Source organism: Falco cherrug, chromosome 9, assembly GCF_023634085.1.
Source record: "Falco cherrug isolate bFalChe1 chromosome 9, bFalChe1.pri, whole genome shotgun sequence".
Lineage (NCBI taxonomy): Eukaryota > Metazoa > Chordata > Aves > Falconiformes > Falconidae > Falco > Falco cherrug.
This window is the reverse complement of record NC_073705.1, coordinates 53,333,489-53,354,963: the sequence shown is the minus strand read 5'-3', so window position 1 is coordinate 53,354,963 and position 21,475 is coordinate 53,333,489. Positions and strand designations below refer to the sequence as shown.

The 21,475-nt window shown below is 39.5% G+C and overlaps 1 protein-coding gene across 1 annotated transcript; it reads right to left on the bottom strand.

The window, feature by feature from the left end:
• Positions 1-692: 692 nt before the first annotated feature.
• ABRAXAS2 (abraxas 2, BRISC complex subunit) lies at positions 693-21,164 on the bottom strand. Its single transcript, XM_055721353.1, has 9 exons — positions 21,015-21,164; positions 19,767-19,857; positions 16,728-16,764; positions 14,129-14,195; positions 11,355-11,545; positions 10,667-10,786; positions 9,927-10,011; positions 7,757-7,871; positions 693-2,926 (listed from the first exon to the last, which is right to left on the bottom strand). Exons 1-9 carry the CDS (start codon positions 21,084-21,086, stop codon positions 2,460-2,462), a joined length of 1,245 nt encoding a protein of 414 aa, XP_055577328.1. The 5' UTR covers positions 21,087-21,164; the 3' UTR covers positions 693-2,459.
• Positions 21,165-21,475: the final 311 nt, after the last annotated feature.

The window sequence follows — 21,475 nt, the reverse complement described above, 5'->3', positions numbered from 1 at the left end:
CTACAGGATTTTGAACTAAGAGGTAAACACCAGTTTTTAGTAGCTTTTCTTCAATGCTGCCTACCTGTTTGTGGGTGGACATTGCTACAGGTCTTGCTGCCGGGTGTCGTGCTTCTGAGAATCACCGAAACTCTCCACGAGTCAGACGCCGAAACCTGGTACTTCATGGGTATGAAGCTCTGGTTTCTTTATGATTAAAGCTATTCCCTATTCCTTTCAGATGGATCATAGCCCAACACCATTATTTTTAACAGGACTGTAATGAAAAACGTAATGTCCATTCACAGATATTTTTACCAGAATATTATCTGAATTAAAAAATAAATAAAAACATACCCTTCGTTCTCATAAGCGGTTACAGTAAATTAAAGTACCTGCAGATAGGCACTGGCTAGAGGGCACGAGTACATTCTCGTTCCACCTCCAACCACCCACGTCATATGTAAAACCAAGTAGAACTTGCGACATTTTTTGTTCTTAAAGGACTCCAGAACTCAAGGGATCTCTGTATCAACATCTTTACGTGTGGCAGGCATGCAGTACGGGTGGTATACCGCTACCCTCTCACCCTTCTGTCAAATCCCCCTCTTAGTCCTACAAACAGGCTAGCATTAACACATCAGCAATTTTGAGCTGCTGGAAGTATTCTAGCGAGTTACTGACATGGAACCTGACAAATATTAAAATGTAAGTTACAGGATTAAATAAGATTTTATTGTCACATTTAACTGCTTTGTCAGAGATGTACATTTTGCAGGTTTCTGTGCGGAATAGAAATAAAAACGGTCGTTGCCATCTTGTCAATTCCAATTTCAACGTACACACGTCTATCCCACCTGACCCACGGGTGCTCGCAGCCAGCCAGCACTAACACCGGAGCAAGTTCCCTGTTAAGTGGATTGCAACACTCAAAGACAAAATGCATCAAATTAAGGCTAATGAGAATAATGTAAAACAGTTAAAACAGACCACTAGATGTTTAAAGGTGGACAGACTCAACAAAAGAGTGGCAATTTTAACATCTCATTTTTTCCAGTTATTTTGCTTAATTTAGTACAGGTAAGGAGAGGCTAACGAACAGACTTTTGCCTACATGTACAATACATACTGAAATTTTAGTCTCTTGTGAATCCAATATAGTTAAACTTTTAAGCGACTGCTTTGTTCTTCTGGGTGTAAACCAAAGAAGTGGTTATTCACACCTCGAAGTGATAAATGCTTAGGATAACCTAATCTTAAAACGTGTATTCTCTCATTTACAGATCAGGGAAAACGTCCAATAACAAACTTCTTAGTGGCACAATTTCACATATTTTGGGCAACATTAGCATACAAGCAGTATTTAAATAAAAATAAGTGCATCCAAACATGAAATTCTCTAAATATACCACACTTCATTTATCCCAAACGGCAATTTTCTGACAAGAGCTGTAATTCAAATTAAAATAATCATTTACATATTTCACCCAGAGGAAAAGAGGTAATAAACCCAGGGGACTCTCCAAACAATCTTCTCCTACCCTATCCCCTATTTATTACATAAAACAACTCATCTAGAAGCGTAAATCCAATATTCAGATGCAAATAAAATGCAAGAAGCAGTCTCTGATGTTTGTAATTTGCAGACTCCAAAGTCCAATCATGATGGAATTTACTACTTCTGTCAGTCATTTACTCCTGTATGTGCACTTCCTATTTATGCTAAAATAACAAATGAGACAATAAATGAGGCTAGTGTGGCATAAAGTCATTGTAAACCCAGCAAAACCAGAATAATTATATTTATGACATTCATTTGGATGATTTACCAGTCATCCCACCCACCCCCCACACCCTTTACAGAAAAAAAGGCAACCATCATTTTAAGTGATACACACATTCTGCTAGTAAAAAAAGTCGAAACAAACCCCTTCTCTGTTAAAAGAGCATGCCGATAGAAGAAGGTAGACTACATCTGTTCCAATCAGGCTTCCCAGAATTATCAAAATTTCTTCGCTTGCAAAGGCCAATTTGGCTTACCATAGAAAGCTATTCTGAAGGCGGCTGATATATTTATTCCCTTTCAAAAATTAAAATTCAAGGCATGATAGTGCAAGAGGTAAGTTTTGATTTGAGAACATCCTTTGTAGACTAACTGTGCTTAGTTACTACATCCCAATTTATTGTCTTAAAGAAAATACGGCAACAAAAGCTACAAGATCTCTATAAATTTCATTTTGCCTAAATTTACCAGTACATCCATGAACCTCATCGGTATTAGTACAACTTGATTATCCTAATGATTCCATTATAAAACTTGCAAAATGTATCACAAGGTGAATAAACCATCTAGTGCAAGTCTTCTACGTTTTGTGTGCACAGTAATCCTGTGTAGTTCATTTCCTCCGGGTTAAATCCCCAAAATCTCTCTGTAACAATTACGAAAAAACAGTGTCATGTGGATTTTTTCCCCCCCCCCATCAAATCTGAGAAGTTTGAGTGTTCCTGGAATCACCATCAGGATGTGCTGAAGGTCGTGAATCTCTTGTCTGTGAGTATTCACTGTCAGACGACTCTGTAGGTTCAAGCAAATTTTCATAATCACTGTCTTCTGATTCATCAACATTGTCACCAACCGCTCTTTGGGAGGATGGCATGGATGCTCCATTACCAGAATATTTCAATCCTGCATTTGTGGAAACATAACTAGAAGAACCTACTGCTTGAGGTCGAGGCATAAAAACATTGCTTTCTAGGAGATCATGACCAACAGTACTTTCTTGATTGGTTGCATTGAAATCGGAATACGGAGGAGGAGGATCAGACACATCTGAATCTTCAAGCGTGCAGCCTTCCACAGCAAATCCAGTGTAGGACATTCGTGGAACAAACATAGGTTCCAGGTTATCTGTTGGCATTTGCCTGCTTAAAATTGCTTGCTGCATTCCTGCAAAAGCAAAGAACATTGATGTACTTCATGCTTACTTTGCAGTACACTTTATATAACCTAGCTGTAACATACCACACCCGCCCCGCCCTTAGCTGTTCTCTCTTTCTTTCTGGTTGTTACTACATGTTCGTCCCTGGCACTGAATCTGTCCCTCTTAGTCTCCACTACTCCTCTTCCACAATTCTGATTTTTGTATGATGACGATGTAAGACCCTATCCCTAACCATCATGTCAAATCTTGCGCCTATTACTACATCCTACTCCTTGAGCTTGACAAAGAATATCTTCCCTAAATTTAGCGTGGCATCCACAAAACTCAGCAGCATTAGCACAACTTGTACCCTAGTGATCCCATTTCAAAACCAAAATGTGTCAGAAAGCAAATAAAAACGCAGCACACTTGCACAGTCATCCCCCACAGTTAAGTTTTTCTCCAGTTTAAATCCCCGAAAAACACAGCTATGGGAAGCTTCCATGACCTGTTCTTTATAACAGAACCTGTTGTTCTTTCCATCTCATCTTCTCTCTGTATTTCTGTTTCTTCTCACATCAAAAAGTAGCCATGTTAGAGCTCATCATGCTTGCTCTTCTCCACTTAATGTCTTACTCAGTACTGAAAGCTTGACTCACTTTTGAACAGACCGTAATGAGCTTCTACTGTTGACATGACATCTTAAAACCACACTTCTGTACTTCCTCTTGATGTTTCTTGTGCTAGGGGACAACCTCAGAACACCAGTAAAGGAGTAAATACCTGCTTGTATTCTTCCCTCAAATACTTTTCCCTCCCCAATATCTGTGATCAGGCGAGCAGGCTGCCGAGACCACCGCCTAGCATGCTTACCTTCTGCGTGCCGAAATAGCTGTACTCACATGGTATCTCGTAATTACATTGCTAACTAGCTAGCTGAGCAAGAATCCTGTTTTGAACCTGTGTTTCTGTAACCCTAGCACAGCGATCCACGGTCAGGGCTCTGGCACTACTGTAACACTGGTATGTTGGTCACTGTAACTGGAAAAGTCAGAACAATCACTGAAAACTGTTCCCTATGAAAAGTCATACACAATGGGTAAACCCCAGCACTTCCATGTTTTGACTTTTATTTAAGTAATTGTACAGTTAGACAGTTGCCATAAATAAATTTGTCTACTAAGGACAGGGTCTCCCTCCAATCCATGTGGTTTTAACAACCAAAGCAAGACCAAAAGCCACACATCTCTCGCCTTTAAGGAGTTCGCAGCATCTCCGTGTCTCATAATGAACAGGCAGTAACATAAACATTATGAGGATAAAAAAAAAAAAAAAAAGTTGCTTAAGAACTGGTTAAAGAACAATTACAATGGTTACACAGCCACATTGGAAAGACAGATCAAGATGAAGCTCCCACAGCTTTGCACCAGAACTATGCTCACATTAACAACCTAAATGACGGAATTTAATCAGCACATGCTTATTAAAATTACAGATGGCACTATGCTAGTAATAGCTGCAAGTATGACAGAGTATCAGAACCGGAATTTGAAAGTGATCTTAAATGAGATCATTTGGAAAATAATTTAAGACAGACATACACAGGAATAATGAACCGCACCAACTACAAAAACGAGGAACAGTTCCATCTTACTGCAGAAAGGCAATATAAGTCAACAGAAAACCTGTGTAAACTATAAAATACCAACATGCATTAAGTGTACCCGGCTGCTGAGAAACAGGTAGGTATTATTTCAGTATGTACTGTAATGGTTTACACAACAACTGAAATACTGGATCCACTTTTGAACACCACAGTTTAAGAAATAGGGAAAAACTGGAGAAACTCTAAAAAAGCAAAGGACTCATTAGAGGTCTAGATATCATGACCTAAGAGGAAATACTGCAATAGCTGGGATAATTAGAGAAGACTGAGGAAACAGTTTCAGTCTTCAAATGTGTATAACAGGCTGCTGCGGCAAGGTAAGCAGAAGGCAGCTTCAATTAGAGCAGCATACATTACACGTGAGGAAAAACTACCTTGCAGGAAGGTCTGTTAAGCACTGGGAGAGACTTACATTTTTGACTAGTTTCTAACTGGTTATTAACCTCCAAATATCTGTCAAAACTGCCACCGGTATACGTAAAACTGCCTTGCAGCTAGGTGATAAGACAAAATGGTATCGGCTCTACTTACTGTAACACCACACTTCTGGAAAAAGCAAAAATCAAGATGGAAGAGTTCCTTTAATCAAGTCAATGAGATATCTCTTCAGTAATAAAACCAGCTTATTCCCTCAAGTGGCTATGTAATGGCATTCCGGTTTTGGTCCACAATACGGGAACTGCAGTGGGAGATTTCCTGGCATCTGGGAAGTGCGCAGCCCTCACTGTGCCCTAGAACATGCTGCTACATACACAAAATGATTTCAGTGATCTGGCCAGTAAAGTCTCAATTGACGTTTATGCTAGAGTGGTAAAGTCATAACCTGTCAACCAAAAATTTGTCAGAATAACAAGCTTTCACACAACACTACCGCAGGAATTTGAATCAACTGCTCCCTTTTCCTCCAGCTTAGAGAATGATTAATTGGAACATTTAGCTCGCTAAAACCAAAGAAATTATCCCGATATTAAGAAAGTGAGAGAACAGAAGGCCAGCTTTGGTATTTAGCTACTCACATCTAAAAATATTGCAGAGATACAAGCTGCATGTTTTCCTGTTTCAGCTCTCTCACATGATTATCTGCTCTGGCATAAATTTTCAGTTCAGCATTTGCATCTCACTGGTAGTACCTAGAGGCTAGCACCGACTGCTCTTCCTCCTCCTCCCCCATCTTTTGCCATATGGGCTGGGATCAGCTCCAGTCACACTAAAACCCATCTCCACTTCTTGCTAGCTCACATAGTAGCAGTTCCCTGTTTCATCTACAGCCAAGCAGGAAACAGCAGTGAGTCATGCCACTTCCATCTTTCAAATGGTCTGTGGCTGATGCTGGCTCTTTACCTTATCTTTGAGGTTCAGAGAAAGAAAAACTCAGGCTGACAAATCAAACTTTGCTCTAAAATGCTCATGTGATAACAGCACCTTGCTGCCTGGAGAAAATCAAAATACCCAGTCATAGCAGCACAGGGTCCTGTTGAGTTTAGGTTGTTAACCCATCTAAGCCATCTTTTAGTCTCAGACACAGCTTTAGATAAGACACAGAAGTAATAAAAAACACTCTGTAGCTAAAATGACAAAATTTGGTTGTTTACTTATTATTTCAACACATTGGAAAGAGAGGAATTGTTTGCTGAAATACATTATCTACTTATTAATTACTTTTTAAAAAAAATATTACTTCCCATTTGCCTACTCTTTGTTCCTACTCTTTACCTTCAGTCTTCCCTTACACTCACAAATTAAATTAGGTCAGCAATGGCTTCTTGGAAAGGTCCAGGCTATTCAGGATACCTATCTACTGCTAAGCAAAAGACTCCTGATGCCACATTCAATTTTTAGGAAAGAAGGACAGTGTGGCAACCAGCCGAGTATGCTCACACAATAGCTCTCACTAATTCAGAAAATTAAGAGCAGCAAAATAAAGATGAACATACACCTACTTCTGACTTTCCTTACCAGGCCTAAATATATACTATGAAAACTTGTACTGTTAATACAGAATGCAGAACCGACCCTAATAAAACCATGGGCATTTAATGGGACTTATTTGCACCATGAAAACTTAAACCCAGTCAGCTCAATACTAATATAGGTCTTCAAAACATAGCATTCAGAACTTCACTAGAAAGACGACAGTCATGCTTGTATTGCCATGAATAAAGCAAAGAATTCCCTGATCTATCTTCCCTCAAAATGAATCCCGCCCCCGCCACTGCAAGAAGAACAATATTTCAGTCACTTCATGGAATTAAAACTAACACAGACTAAAATTCATATCGGTGATGACATGGAACTTGAAATAGGTAGTCAAATTCCAATAATATTCTGCATTTAAATAGCTTCTTCCATTTCCTAGCAAGTATTCCTGAAGAGAAGAATGACTTCAAAATGGACTTTGGAGAAGACTTACTTCCACTTTTCAACATTAATCACATTCATCACTAAGTCAGAAAATAACACCAACAAATGCTGATTTAATTAGGATTCAGTAAGTATGAAGTGGGAGAGGAGGATAAAAACCTAGATAGTCTCTTCTAAATCAGTAACACCCCCCCCCCCCCCCGATACATCCTTGTAACTAAAAGTTACAAGGTCAAAAACAATCTAGACAGCACTTCAGACCTACATCAATGTTCATCACTTAAGCACTCATTTTCCTTCACTCAGTTTGTCTGGTGTCCCGTAATATAAACTGAACTAACTGAACTAGTGCTGGGCTTGTATTTGAGGATAGGGTTGGAGAGTGGGAAAGGGAATAAAGATTTCAAAAAAACACGGACAGCTACTGGCCTGTAACACAGTACTCTGTTTCTATGTAACACTTCAAATCTAAATGCTGGAGAGATTCCTTTTGCTTTTTCCATTCTTGGCTTTGCTCCACTTTTCCTTTCCTACAACCTATCTTTTCCCGTGTTGTTTCCAGAATTTACTTTCTTCTTTTTCTACAGCTTTGTCTCTCTCCTATGTTTTAAGTTTGCTAACACAGGATGACGCCTACAGAAATACCTGCAGTACACATACTTTCACAGTTTGGGTATTGTTCAATGTAAATCCATCATACACCCTTCCCAATGTGATTTTTTTTTTGTTTGTTTTGCTGAGCTATCAGGAATACAACTCAAAATAACTCCACAAAACATTTTGTCCTTACAGCATCTGCTTCTGAAACAAAAAAAATAAGGCAACTTACTTATTTCTTGTTCTTTCTCATTTTTCTTTTGTGCGATTTGCCTTTTTAACTTGTTTACATCAGCTTGAAAACATTCAACAACACGTTCACTTTTTTCTACATCTATACATACTGCCTAGAAGAAAAACATAAGATATGCTAATATTTTGCAAAAATACATGAAAGACTCTCATGGCAACATTAATAAAGTCACTACCACACAAGAAGCCATTAAAAGCAAAACATTAAGAGGAATTAACGATATCAGAGCATAATATTCAACCTGAAGATCATTTTCTTTACTGGCTGTTGCCAATTCCCAACAGATACATGATAGGAAAAGCATTACCAAATAATTAATTGTTAAAGGAAGATTTGTAATAGCATCCAAAGTTAGTTCTTCCTACTTGGTGGAAAAGGCTTGCCTTTTTTTAAAAAAAAATTCACCATTAGCACAATAATGGTACTATATAGTAGCATGATCTTAAAGCGTAGCATAAAGGTGCACGCTTTTTGTACTAGACCAAATCTGAACTGGGGTATGAAACAGTTGACTTGAGACAACTGTCCCAAGCTGATCTAACTGATACATCTATTAAATAAACAAGACCCACTGATTTTTCAACAAGATTTCCTTATACTGGTTAGGAAATTAATGTGAGAGAGGATCAAAGTTTAACACCAGTTCTAGATAATATTAATTTCTTTTTTAATCTAAACATGTTATAATGGATACTGTTTACTTCTTCAGAAATCTAAGTATTTGTCATTATCATTAAACATGATCAGTTTTGCAGAGTACACAATTCTAAAAGCACTGATGAATCTTGAACAGTAAGTCACTAGCCATTTATTGTTTCTTCTCCAAAAGGTTACTATCAGTCATCTTACCTACAGAGCTGAAAAATATTAGCTATGCTTTCAGTTCTATGCCTAATTTTTAGAAGTTCATAAAGCTGAAACCCTTCTTTCCCAACTAATTAGTGAATAATGCAAATACATGTGTCTCAGCTGCTTTACCAGAAAACTTATTTCCAATCCTGTAACAGTCTCTGTGAAACAGTCACTTTAAAGGTAAGTTTCTTAAGTCAGCTAACACCTACGTTACTTTTGAGCTCTGAAAACATTGCACAGCAGCATGATTTACACAGTGAAATACAACTAAGTCATAGTTATAACAGGTAGGAAGACAACTCCCTGGTGATGTTACATTTTCCATTTTTCCAGACAGTAATTCAAACAGCAGCAAGAGCACAAAAGGACAGATGCATTCTTGGCAAAAACAGCATTACAGAATAATACCATTAGCTAATGGGCTAGACCTCTGGAAATCATTTTCCTGTCTCCTGAAGCAGCATGAAGGCTGTCTTCCTTCTCCTTGCAAGTTACCTACCTTACAAGGCAGGTTAGAAAGTCAAAACTTCCACCGAGAAATAGTAGTTCTTCTGTGCAAGGAGGTCAGGGGATGGCTGGAGTGATTACTGCCTTGTGCTCTGCTATACGTGCCAACCAGCAAAGCTAAGCTGGGGCAGACATACAAATCCCTCCAGGGCAGATATAAGGGGAAAGCCTGGAAATAAGCTGTGACTACAGCACAATTAACACATGTGTGTGCTCCTGAGGCAGCACAGCTATGCTGCTCTTCACATAGGACAAGCTGTGAATTGACAAGCTTAAATTTACTAGATTTGACACTCAAGGCACTTTCAGATGCTTTGCCACATTTGGAGCAGGATTCACTCATGCTCTACACAAAACATTCACAAGTTTTAGCTAACAGATGGAGCTCTTTGCTGCATGCTACATACCAAGAGCCAGGAGACATTTTTAAACTCACAGGCAAGGCTTTCAACCTGTGCAAATCCCTACAGCCTTCAGCAAGGCTTTTCTTGAACACATACTCTTAAAAATAGCTAACGACTCCCAGAAATCACTGAACATTAAGTCATTCTTATTTGCAAAAAAGAATAGACGATATCCGTATCAACCACTTTCACAGCAATCACTGCAAATGCACACATTAAATAGAAACTGACACATTTCTTTATTAATGTCAGACTTATTTTCCTACAGTTCACATTAAATTGTTTATGAGCTCTAATAGTCTCCATCTCCTCCAATGCTGGTTTAACCAAAGGACAAAGGGAAGATGCCACATACATACCGATCAATATTAAGTAAAGGAAGTTACCTGTACTTTTTCCTGAAGTGCATTATAAACCTGATATATAGCCCTGATGTCCTTCATCACTCCATCTTTGTCAAAAAAATCAGTACTAAAAAAAAACAAAAACGCAGAAATCATTAGTTAGAAAAGACAACACAAGTTTCTAGCTCATGTTATCTTTGAATTGCTGCTAAGCAGTCTATCACAATGTTTCTAAAATGTATTTTATATTGTTAAAAATGTACCGTACTCTTAAGAACCAAAGCTTGGACAGCAGCATATTCAATAGTAAAATTCCTTCTGCAACAATAAAGTCCCATTTGAATGAAATTAAAGATATGCAGAAATCTTTAAGCTTGTATACCTTCATCGTTAACAGTCAGAAGAGCTACTCTGCATTTACAATATGTAATTAAAATACTTAAGATAAACAACAACAGTTCAACACTTCCAAGTCAGAGTTCAAGTTTTAAATCAAGCCTGCACTCAGAATTCCTTGTAATTGGGAGGGTAAGTGGCAATCAAGTAAGAAACTTCCAGCCAGAAGGCCTGCAGCACTGCCTGGCCACCCTGAGCCTGCTTTTCTGAGTAGTGCACCAAGTCCCCTTTGTTCTTGAATCTAAAAGATTCAATTTAAGCAGGAAAAGAAGCACAGTAGGAACTAGTTTTTTTCCTGCTTGAAATGCACATTTGCAGTACTCCTTGGAAGGTACAGAATGGAGAGCTTAATGACAGTACTTAATTTACAAAGCAAAAATCCTTACCCGTGTTCCTTAATAACTTTGGCATAATTCTGAGAAGTATTTGGCACTGAAGAAACTTTGTATTCCTGTTGACTAGTGTTGCCTAGATTAGGAATAGTAAGTGACACCCTTTGATTATACCTGTAGAGAAAATTTAGAAAGACTTCTTAATCCATACTCAAAAGGTTATTTTCAATAGTCCTGATATTAGCCCAGCTCTCTGATGATCACAACTCATCTAGTTTTATAGCTTCTGCACTAGGTTTATTACAAAAGCTGCTAAATATTAGAAGTTGTGTTCAAAATAAATGATCAAAAACTCCCTTGAGATGGACCTACCTCTGTACCTCTAACAATTTTAACTGTGCATACAAACTACCACAGATACAAGAGGGATGAAGCTACTACATTCAGATCTCATAAGAAACATGGTACTAACACCTGATTTCTCTTAAAATATCTTTTGTCTGAAGAGCTAAGAACTGAAAAAAACTTCTGCTCACCCCAAAACTTTCATTTATAAATTACTTGCACAGGAAAAAAAAAAACCTGCCATCACTAAGTCGTACACAGACACATCACTTGACAAACACAAAGCCTCCTTTATGTGTAATTGTACAAGCTTCAAATTAGTTTAAAGTATAAGGCATAGCAATAAGAAGCAGAACAAAAAAAAATGAGGATTGGTTCATACACAGAGATTGCTTACCTTCGGTTTGGTCTAAAAAGCACATATTCTAAAGCATGTGTTGAGTTATTTGCAGTGGAAATGAAGCTGAAGAGTAGGAAGACAAGATCAGGCACTCCAAGAATGTGTGTCAGCTGTTTATGAATGATGTGCTCTCTATATGACATTTGCTGCTGAGTGTTTCTCCTAAATCTGTACCATCCAATAACGTTCTGTAAAAGTACATCAGAAAAAACCCGAAGTGTTAACAGAGATACAGATTTACCTTCTGATAATAAAGTTCCTAAACCCGTATATCGCGTGAATTAGCCAATAGCTTTACTACAACAAAATCGGACTGAATTACTAGAGGCTTGCACCTATTAAACAACCCCAAATCCTGTTACAACATGATTATCAATTGCTTGACCTTATTGTGCAACAAACACCTGTGTGTCCTGAGTGGCATTTAAATCCCACTTCCAATATACTTCAATTGTTCAACTTTAGCAACAAACCTCAGGGCATGTTCAAATTATTAGACTTGAGCTGTTTCCAAATACAGCAGATGTCTGTTTTCTTTAGCCTAAATATTTCAACTGGCTATTCACTTGTATTGGTTTCTAAGACACTTCCAGTGCTTCACAAACATATTTGCAAATTCATGTCTGTTCATGAGACATATGGGACTAATATGCTGTGTACAACAATAAAATTATCTCATTGTGTATTGAATTGTGAAAGATTCATATGCACATCAGATAAGACCTATTCTAATGCAATTAGATACATTTTAACACAACAGGCATTAAACTCCTTTACTTCATGTAAACATTTAAGAGATTAATGGAAAAGGACATACCACGAACAATTCTGTTTAGAAAGAGTCTCAGGAACAGGCACTATCCATGCAGTGATGCCTTAAGACTGCACGTATACTCAGTGGAAAAGAGCAGATTCTATATATTAAACAATATGACTCCCGTGTCAAAAAAAAATTTGGAGGCATTCTTTTTAACTTTTTATAGCAAATCTGTACAATTACTTAGTCTGAATGTAATAAAACATACTTAGTTTTCTAACTAAATACAAGACCGTCTTGGTTCCCACACAGCAGTATTTCTTTTTTGACATTATGACAATTAATGTCATTAAACCTGTGGTGCCTTAGTCACATGACACAAGTTCCAATTTCTCCATTTTTGCCTACTTTCTCACCACAGATAACACATCTTGCCTGAGTCTCTTTGCAAGGTAGGTCCTAACGAAATAAAATTCAACTGAAAACTACTGAGACACAAACATTTTTAAAATAAGTTTTGTGCCTTGTCTCCTGAAGGGGAACTTAACGTGCTCTGTAGTATTCTAGAGTAGAATTACGGGGTTACAGAATTCAGGATCTGAGACTGGAAACTCACTCCACCATCAGCATAAAGATGTACACGTCTGTATGTATAAATACACACACAAAGCACCTATGTACTCAGCATAAATACATCAGTATACACAGAGGAGTTTATTCTGAGAGCACTTGCTGCAAGAAACAGACAAGAAAAAAGCATTACAATCATCAGTGTTGCAGAAGTTGCACAGATTTAGAACTTTCTTCCCTAAAGATCCCTCCTCAGCGTAAGCCTTGTCTATAAGCACAAGTCCACAGTTCAGGTGGGCAAGGTGAACAGAAAGCAAAGACTGCAAATGCAATTAGCAACTGAACAACTGTCATCACGCACTTTGCGTAACGATGATCAATTCACACAGTAGGCATTTTTACTCAGAGTAGTGAAAGTTACACTTGAGTCACCAGTAGAGGACAGAAATCCCAAAAGCCCAACGGCCATGCCTTGACAGTTGGCTCTGCTACTAGTGAAATGCAACCAGCAGGCTGGAACAACATTGGTCTGCTGTTGCTTTGTAAAAGTATGATAAACAACAAACCAGATCTTCTTTTAACCACCCCTACCTTGTACTAGCTCTGACACTAACCAGATCGTGTGAGCAAAATTCCTGTACTAGTGATGCTTTCCTGCTCGGTCCAACAAGGTCCACAGCTGCCAGAAATTGAACCATACAAGTCAGTCATCTCTCTTTTTGCCAGAGCAAGCTGACTGGTGGCTTCACTTCATTACATCAGGAACCACACCTTCAGTTCTGCTCTCTGATGTACCAGTTCATGAGAACTTCTGAATCAATTATTTGATAATTATTATTTATTCAATAATTATTCCATATTTGCACAAGAATGGAATAAGGTGAAACACTGAAAAAAGATTTGACTCTTCTCCAAGCAACTAGTAAAACTGAATCTTCTTAATACTAGTTGTGCTACTAGAAACATATGCATGACATAAAACTATGACAACATCTGACGTAACTAATAGAACAGTTTTCCAGTTTAAAAGTAACATTGCAAAAATAGCAATTACAAGGCTGTATCATTACAACTCTTAAATGAACTCTTTAGAACAGATTTTCACATCAGCTACACTGTTACTGGTTTCAGCAGCAGAGTACACAATCATTACACTACACGTTTAGCTCAGAAATCTGAGAGGGTTAACACCAGCCCTTCCCTCTTGGAGAATTAAATCCTTTGCAGTTCTTAGGGAATTTAGACATTGTCCCCAGTTTAACTTAAGTACCACAAAACCACCAACTTCTGTACAGAATAAGCCATGGGTCAAACCAAACCATCAGATTTGTGAACAAAAATATTTTTTCTAGTTTAGCTTCTTTTGTTTGTTTGTTTTCTAAAACTTCTCTTTCTAATTATAGGCTCTAATGACCAGAACGGGAGGAAAAGATGGAAAACTTACTTTTCTTCGGTCTTTAAGAATCCTGTCCAAACTCTCCTCATTAACCTTGCCTGCATAGTCATAAAAGCTTGAACCAAAAAGGAAGAGAGAAAGGTAGGTACACAGTTTACACACACACATTATACATAAAGCAAATAATTTATACTTTGAGTGTTCTTCAAATAGATGGCACTCCATACATTACAAAGCCACTTCTATTGTTTTACCTTTATCAACATAGGTCAGTATTCACATCACCTACTTATAATATCCAATTTGGGTGGCATATAGGGCACAGTTAGAAGTCTATTAGCTGTGCAATCAGACCTAGACAGAGGCAGTTACTTACAGAGAAAGGTACAGAGCATTTAAATTAGATGCATAAAACTAGCTGGTGTGAAAACTAACTACTTTAAACCACTAGTAATGAAATACAAGATGCCTGTGATTATTAGCTTTAAAATGCTTTCATTGTGCACATTAGTTTGACACCTAGCATTTCCCTGGTAGCCCCTACAACAAGGCACTGTACATAATTTTATTTGGACCAGGATTCTGCAAAACCCTGCTTTGATAATAACAGGACTACCTGCCAAAGAAAGGAAAGCAAGGCCATTTTACATGCAACTACAAATCAATTTCTTGAGCTCCAGTCCTGCAATTAGACTCACATGATTGGACCCCTGAAGCCAGAACAGTTACACTGAGGTCAGCAAGAATCCAAAGTATCCCCATCTTTCCATACGGCTCTGCAAACAGAACTGAGGCCCAAACCCTGACATGTTGTTATTCTGAGGGCATGACGGATTTAAGAATTTATAAATCTATCTACAGAGACAGGTTTATAAATTCAAGTAGAACACACTTCATGATAAAAGGAAAAACATTTGAAAATAGATTCCTCCTTAACTTACCTACCAAGTCCTTACTTAAGTCTCTTTCAAGAGCTGATACCACTAACACCTAAAGCTGTGCAGGAAAACACTGGTTTTAGAGGTTTATGATCTCAACTCTTGTGTGTAGGGGTAAAAACCGAGAAAATCCTGAGCTCAGTACTTGGCTGGTAAATAAGGGTAGATACAAAATTTGTTTCAAGGTGCAAGTAATTGAACAACTAATTATTAATTTGAGCTACTACATAGTATTGACATAATTTTTCCATTAACGTTCACAGTATTTATACCTTCTTGTAAGCAGCAGATACACAATTCTTTCTCTTCCTATGCTTTGTAAGAATAACTTTCTTATGGGATGAGCAACAAGTATGTAATGAAACACCTTCATTTGAAAACTGCACAGAGAAATCAGTCCTTTTAAAATCCTAGCTTCTTATTCAGTTCCCACTTCAGTTGGTAAAAGCCCTAGAACCAAGCCTGTTCCACTCAACATCAGGAGTGCCAGCTTACAATACACAAGTGGATGAGTGATAGGCCTCCTCAGACCGGCTCCACTCAAGTCAAAAAGATAAGGCAGAATGCCTCAAAATCAGCATCTGCGACAACCAACAGAACAGAGAAACCAAGACCACACTCTGCACTGATAAAAGCTACGTGAGCTGTGAGTTTCCCTTGTGCTCTGAAATAAATCATCAGTTTTCTTGTGCAGAAAGCATTAGTGAAATACAGGCTTCTTCCCCTTCCTCCGTCAGCTCAGTTACTAACAACCAACTTCTTGACTGGAGAGAAGCAGTAAACGTGATCAGTTTTGATATGCGCTGCACAAAGCAGCACTAGGAACCAAAAGAGTCTACTAGACACTGGGATATTATCTTGATGTGTAGTCTCTAGCATTTAAATCACTGGGTTAAGAGTACCCTCTCTGTAATTATCAGGTAGCAAATGATAGACTGCAGCTTTTCTCTCTAATGTAACCAATGTCAATCATAGTATCTAAGGTACCGTGTCATCTTAATTGGCTGGAAATCTCTAAATAAAGACAAGAGGAGATTAATTGAGAATTTCTTCTAAAAAGAATTTCTAGACAGCAATTTAGAAGCTATCACTATAACAAGTAGAGACCACTGAGAAAAGCTACCTCTAAATAGATGGAAGCTGCTAAACAGAATATATTAGACCTATATTTAATTTAAATTCTGGAGGAGATCAGAAGGTAAAAATAACTAGTAAGCTGACAGTTTCAGAATAATTAGTTTGTGCAAGTCAGTACAACTAACTACAGAACAGCTTGTTAACCCAGCAAGTTACTAAGGTTAGGGTACACAAGGTGTTCAGTGACCCACCAGGCCCAGCAGAGCTAACCTAAGACTGCAACTTCAAATTCGTTTTGACATTCATCCTAATTATCAGAGTGATATGATTTGATCTGACTGCTATCCTACCTGCCCTGACTACATGAAGTAGAAATTCAAAAAAATAGAGAAATAAGCCTATACTAGCTACCTCGGCACCCTTTCTAACCTAAGAAGTTCAGTGCCACTAAAACTGTAAACTCATACTTCCATTGTCATGGTTGGTGCTATTTACATGTATTTCTGTAATAATATCAAATGAGCAAAAAAATGCAAACAATGGTGGGTACATTTGAAATGCTAACATATTTCAGTGAGCTACCTATTTTTATATTCTGCAGCCAACACAGGAAGATAACAGAAAATGCTTACCTAAAGAGTTTTGAACAAGGCTCATGGTTATGGATTTCTGCAACAACAAACAAAAGAAAGATACATATGTGCAACTGCTCAAGGTAAAGAGAAATTACAGTGGCATATCTTGCATGAACTTTCCACATCACAGCTACTGAGCAAATAAACATTTGTGTCAGACCGCACACTGCCCTTACTGTCTCAACAACACTTGATGACACAGCACCATACCCGGAAAGCTAGCTTCTCTTTCTAATCTGTCATTTTACAGAGGAAAATATTTAACAATAAGCAAGACATACACTTGCTCAGATACACACAGATATCTGAGCCTCAAATACACATTTTTTTATACTATTTTATAGTTGCAGCCTCCTCACAAAGGCACTTATGATTTATTTTTCCCTTGTTGGTACACCTTTCCGCAACAATTTACTTGCATTCATATACACTGTTTATTACAGCAACAATGAATAAAAAATGGGATGGGGAAGGGAATCCCTGAAATCTTACACATTGAAGTATTTAAAGCAGCAAGGCAAATAGAATCTTTGACGAGAAAAGGGGTTAAACACCACTCCAAAACAGCTGCAATTTATAATTCTGTTATATGAAGTATTAAAAAATCACAACAGTATTTTTTTTCATTGAAGAGGTTGAAATAAATGCTAAAATGCTTATTTAAGTAGCAAAGGTTATAACATGTCCGTAATCTCAAAGAGCGAGGAAAAACACAAAAATCCAATCCACATTCTCTCTCTAACACCAAGCATGACATTTTTGTGGTGTTTAATACTTCTTTGAAGTTCTCCTCTACTCTGACTTTCTACCAAATACAGCTTATCATTTATTCATATTATTATACCTTCATCACATAACTTTTGTCTGAAACCATACCTGCTCAGACTGAATAGCACTTACGTAGCAGTAATATTTCAAGCTCCTGGATTAGAACCACGCTAGAGAGTTTAGCAACAACCTTGTTTAGACTCTTCCTTCCTGGAGAGTGACTCACCACCTGCTGTTCTGGAAGTCATAGACTGCTCATGATTGCAATCTCAGCAGAGTGAGAATCCGATCACAATCCCCAAGAACAACAGACTACACGCATTAGTATCTCAGCATATTTAGCCACTATCAAAACAAGGCCCTGAACATCCGTGGCAGGCGTACTGCCTGAAAAACCGTACATTTTCACTGGCAAGAACACCTCACAATGCTGCTGTTAGACTTGCTGACTTTATTTAAAAACGTCTCATATTTTCACACTGGCATACAGGAATCTGCGGAAATGATCTGCTAAACAAAGACAGCAAGTGGAATTATTCCATCTTAGACCACCTCCTTCCAGCAAATACACTGGCTACAATGACTGAGAATGCATACTTGATTCTTGGGTTATTATTATGTCGGTGCACTAACCTTGCCTTTTGAAAAACAGGATGCAACAAGCCTATGGCTCAGAACATACGAAACAGCCATCATTTCAAATTTAAATTTTACACATTGACCTATTTTATATCTATATAGTACATATACTATATATACACACATATACACTCAAACACCACCATAAGCTTTGAGACAGCAGACACGCCAGAATGTTAAAATGCATCTGTGACAACATTGCCACAAAACTGTCAGTCTCAGTTCATGAGTTGAAATGGGAGTTCAAGAGTTAATGCCAATGAATAAACATTGAAGTAAACATTTGATAAACAAATAAAATATCTAGAAGATCTCCAAGGGCAGGTAATTTCCCTTTTCAGAAAATAACTGTAACCAAGAAAGTGACACAGGGTTATCTAAAAAGGGAATAATTTTTAACACCACCAACACTTGGTTTATGAAACCACGCTGAGGCCGCAATTGGTGACATTACTGTATTACACTGTCAACAATAACTAAGATCAGTTACCACTGAATAGGAACGTCTAGTTTTGTCTGAACAGACATAGCTGTCAGCTGCCCTTCCTTTACACAATACTTTGATAGTGATTATATACACACATACAAAATCCTGTGCCTTTATTTTTTTGTAATTAAGCTTAACTAGCTAACTGTAATTCACGCAGTTTCCTTAGAAATAACCAGAACAGGAAGTTACTTAACCTTCTGGATTCTTGTATATGCAACCATCACTACTTTAATGTGGCAAGTATCTTGAGATCTGATATAATATACTACACACTTTCAGAGATCATTAGTTTTGTATCAGAATAACATTTGAGAGTCAATCACAAAATGTTGGTGCATTAGCTAAGCTTTACACAGACCCTGCTATATTATCTGGAATCAGATCCGCAAGGCCAGATATGTATACATTTGGGGTTTTCAGGAAGGTTTAGATGTATTTTAACATCAGGTTATATATGCGTAAATAAAAAAGGCTTTTTCTTCCAGGGGTTTCTTATTTTCTATAAACCAGAGCTAAAAATATGCAACAGTTGCTACCTCATGTATAAAAATACCTACTTCAACCAACAACACTTAACAGCAAGATCTTAGATCTTTCACTTTTCACAACAACAAAAAATCAGCTGTACAGTTCCTTGTGTTTATCAATAAAGGAAATGGTTTGAAAAACATTCCTTGGCAAATCTTGCTGTGACAATTTATGATATTATCAACTACCATCCATCCATCCAAACTCTCTACTGGAAATTTGATCCCTTTCAGTAGTAACAAATCATGTGATGCATTAATTTTCTTTTGAGCACATCTGTATTTAGGCAACCATATCAATCAGGAAACTCCCTGCAGGACCAAAAGCCAAATAAATAATTTCTCCAACATGAAATGCCAATAAATGCCTTCAATGAATTATCTTTTCTCCACAAAAGGAGCTCCATAAAACCCTTGTATCTAGGAAAGGACTGTTGCCTTTCCTCATATCTCAATCACAAACACATAAATAATGTAGCAAATCCAATTCTTCAAGACTGGAACATCTTATGCTCATCTCACAAGTGAAATAATTCTTACTGAATTGCTGTACTGAAAGTTGAAATACTGAACAGTGCTTCTTTCACAATTTCTCAAAGTTCTATTACTTACCAATCACTTGTAGAAATTCAGTGTTGCTGATCTGTGAATCACTAATGCTGAAGGTCTCTTCTTGCCTCACCTCTCCTAGCAGAAATCCTTCCTACAATTTTAAAGGGGAAAAAAAAAATACTAAAAATAGAAAAAACCCACTATATACAGTCATTTCCTGTAACTTTCTCCACACTAAACGGAAGAATTAAAACATAGATTTAGTTTGAAACATGTATCTGAGATGCAGTAGATATAACCTGTCCTTCAGTTTACCAAGACTGATTTTCTGGTTTACCAACATCCTTTCACAACGCTATAGGGACAGGCTGTCCAAAAAGTCTATCGAAAGCTTCTGTAGGTAACACACAGCTTATACTTGGCAAACTCGGGTTACGTAAAGGAGCGCTCTGCCTCCAGTCCCAGCTACACAGGCACAGGGTAGGTGAGGAGGAGGCCTGAGAACGGTGCACGAGGCGGTCTCAGCACAGTGCACAGCACCGCTGCTGCTCTGTTCCTTCAAAGCCAACGGGAAGTGCAGCTTCCATCTGAAGAGGCTTACTCAAGTTTACATATGGAGGTTGGGCGGGAACTTGAACAATACCAGGGAACATCTTCTGATCAGAAGGTAACTTATAATCTTTTATTCCCCATCCCTGCCCAAAACAAAGCAAGAGAATAAGCTGGAATGGGGTGCTTTTGGCATAAGCACCGTAAAGGCGGTACACCGATAAGGGAGCAAGCTCAGACTAGATGGCTGTCAACAAACCCGAGGGGCTTCGGAACACCCCAGTTCTGCACTGCAGCCGGGGCTGGCTACCGGCGCTGGAAAGCCAGCACTACCGCAACGTGCGCGCACATCCACGCAGTTTTTACACACGCGTTTTCTGCCCGCAGCCCCTTCCCTGCGGGCGAGGCGAGGGCCCTGCTCCCAGCCCCCGGCGCCCCCCGCAGAGCCCAGCCATAGCCCACACTCGCGGGGCGGCCGGCGGCCCCCCCCAGCAGCGAGACCCCGCTGTACTGCAAGTCACCCCCCCAACCCCTCCCGGCCGGGACCGGGCGACACCCCGCTGCCACCTCTGACGGCGAGAGGCACTTCCACGTCGCCGGCAGGAGCCAAGCCGGGCCGCTGCCGCCGGCCGTTACCCCCTGCCGGGGCCCAACCGGCGGTGGCCCGGCCCGGTGGCTGCTCAGGGAGGGAGGCGAGCCCCAGGGCCCCAGAGACACCCCGCCTCGCCACGCCGGGAGGCGGCAGCCCCAGGCACCTACGTGGTCGGCACTGCTGTTGGCGCTGTAGTAGCAGACGGAACTGAACGTGTAGCCCGAGATGGAAGCCGCCATGATGAAGACCACCGCCACCGCCGCCGCGCCCACAAGCCCCCGCGCGCGCTCGCGGCGCGCCCACTTCCGGCGGCGGCGCGGGGGCTGCTGGGAAGCGCAGTCTGGGGCAGGGCAGGGCAGGGCAGGGCTGCGGCCGGTTGTTGCGGGTGGGCGGCTGGGGGACGCCGCGGCCCGGCTCCGTGCAGCGAACGGGCACTGCGGTCTCTTGGCTGCTAGGCTGCAGGCGGTGGGTGGGTAAGCTGGGTACCCTTCACCCGAGCCTAGGGCCTGCCGTGCTCCTGGGCTGGTGGTGGGATGTGCGGCCCGGTGCCGGCAGGCCTGTGAGCGCTACCGGCGGATGCCCTGAGAGGAGTGAGCATCCCCGAGTGACGAGTCCTTGGCAGAACGTA

Bases quoted from the DNA above. Each gene is read 5' to 3' on its own strand.
- ABRAXAS2 (XM_055721353.1), bottom strand. From the start codon at position 21,086: ATGGCGGCTTCCATCTCGGGCTACACGTTCAGTTCCGTCTGCTACTAC. The intron at 7,872-9,926 runs GTAACTTCCTTT...TTTTTCTTCTAG, and splicing joins CACTTCAGGAAAAAGTACAG to GCAGTATGTATAGATGTAGA. The intron at 2,927-7,756 runs GTAAGTTGCCTT...TTGCTTTTGCAG, and splicing joins TGAGAAAGAACAAGAAATAA to GAATGCAGCAAGCAATTTTA.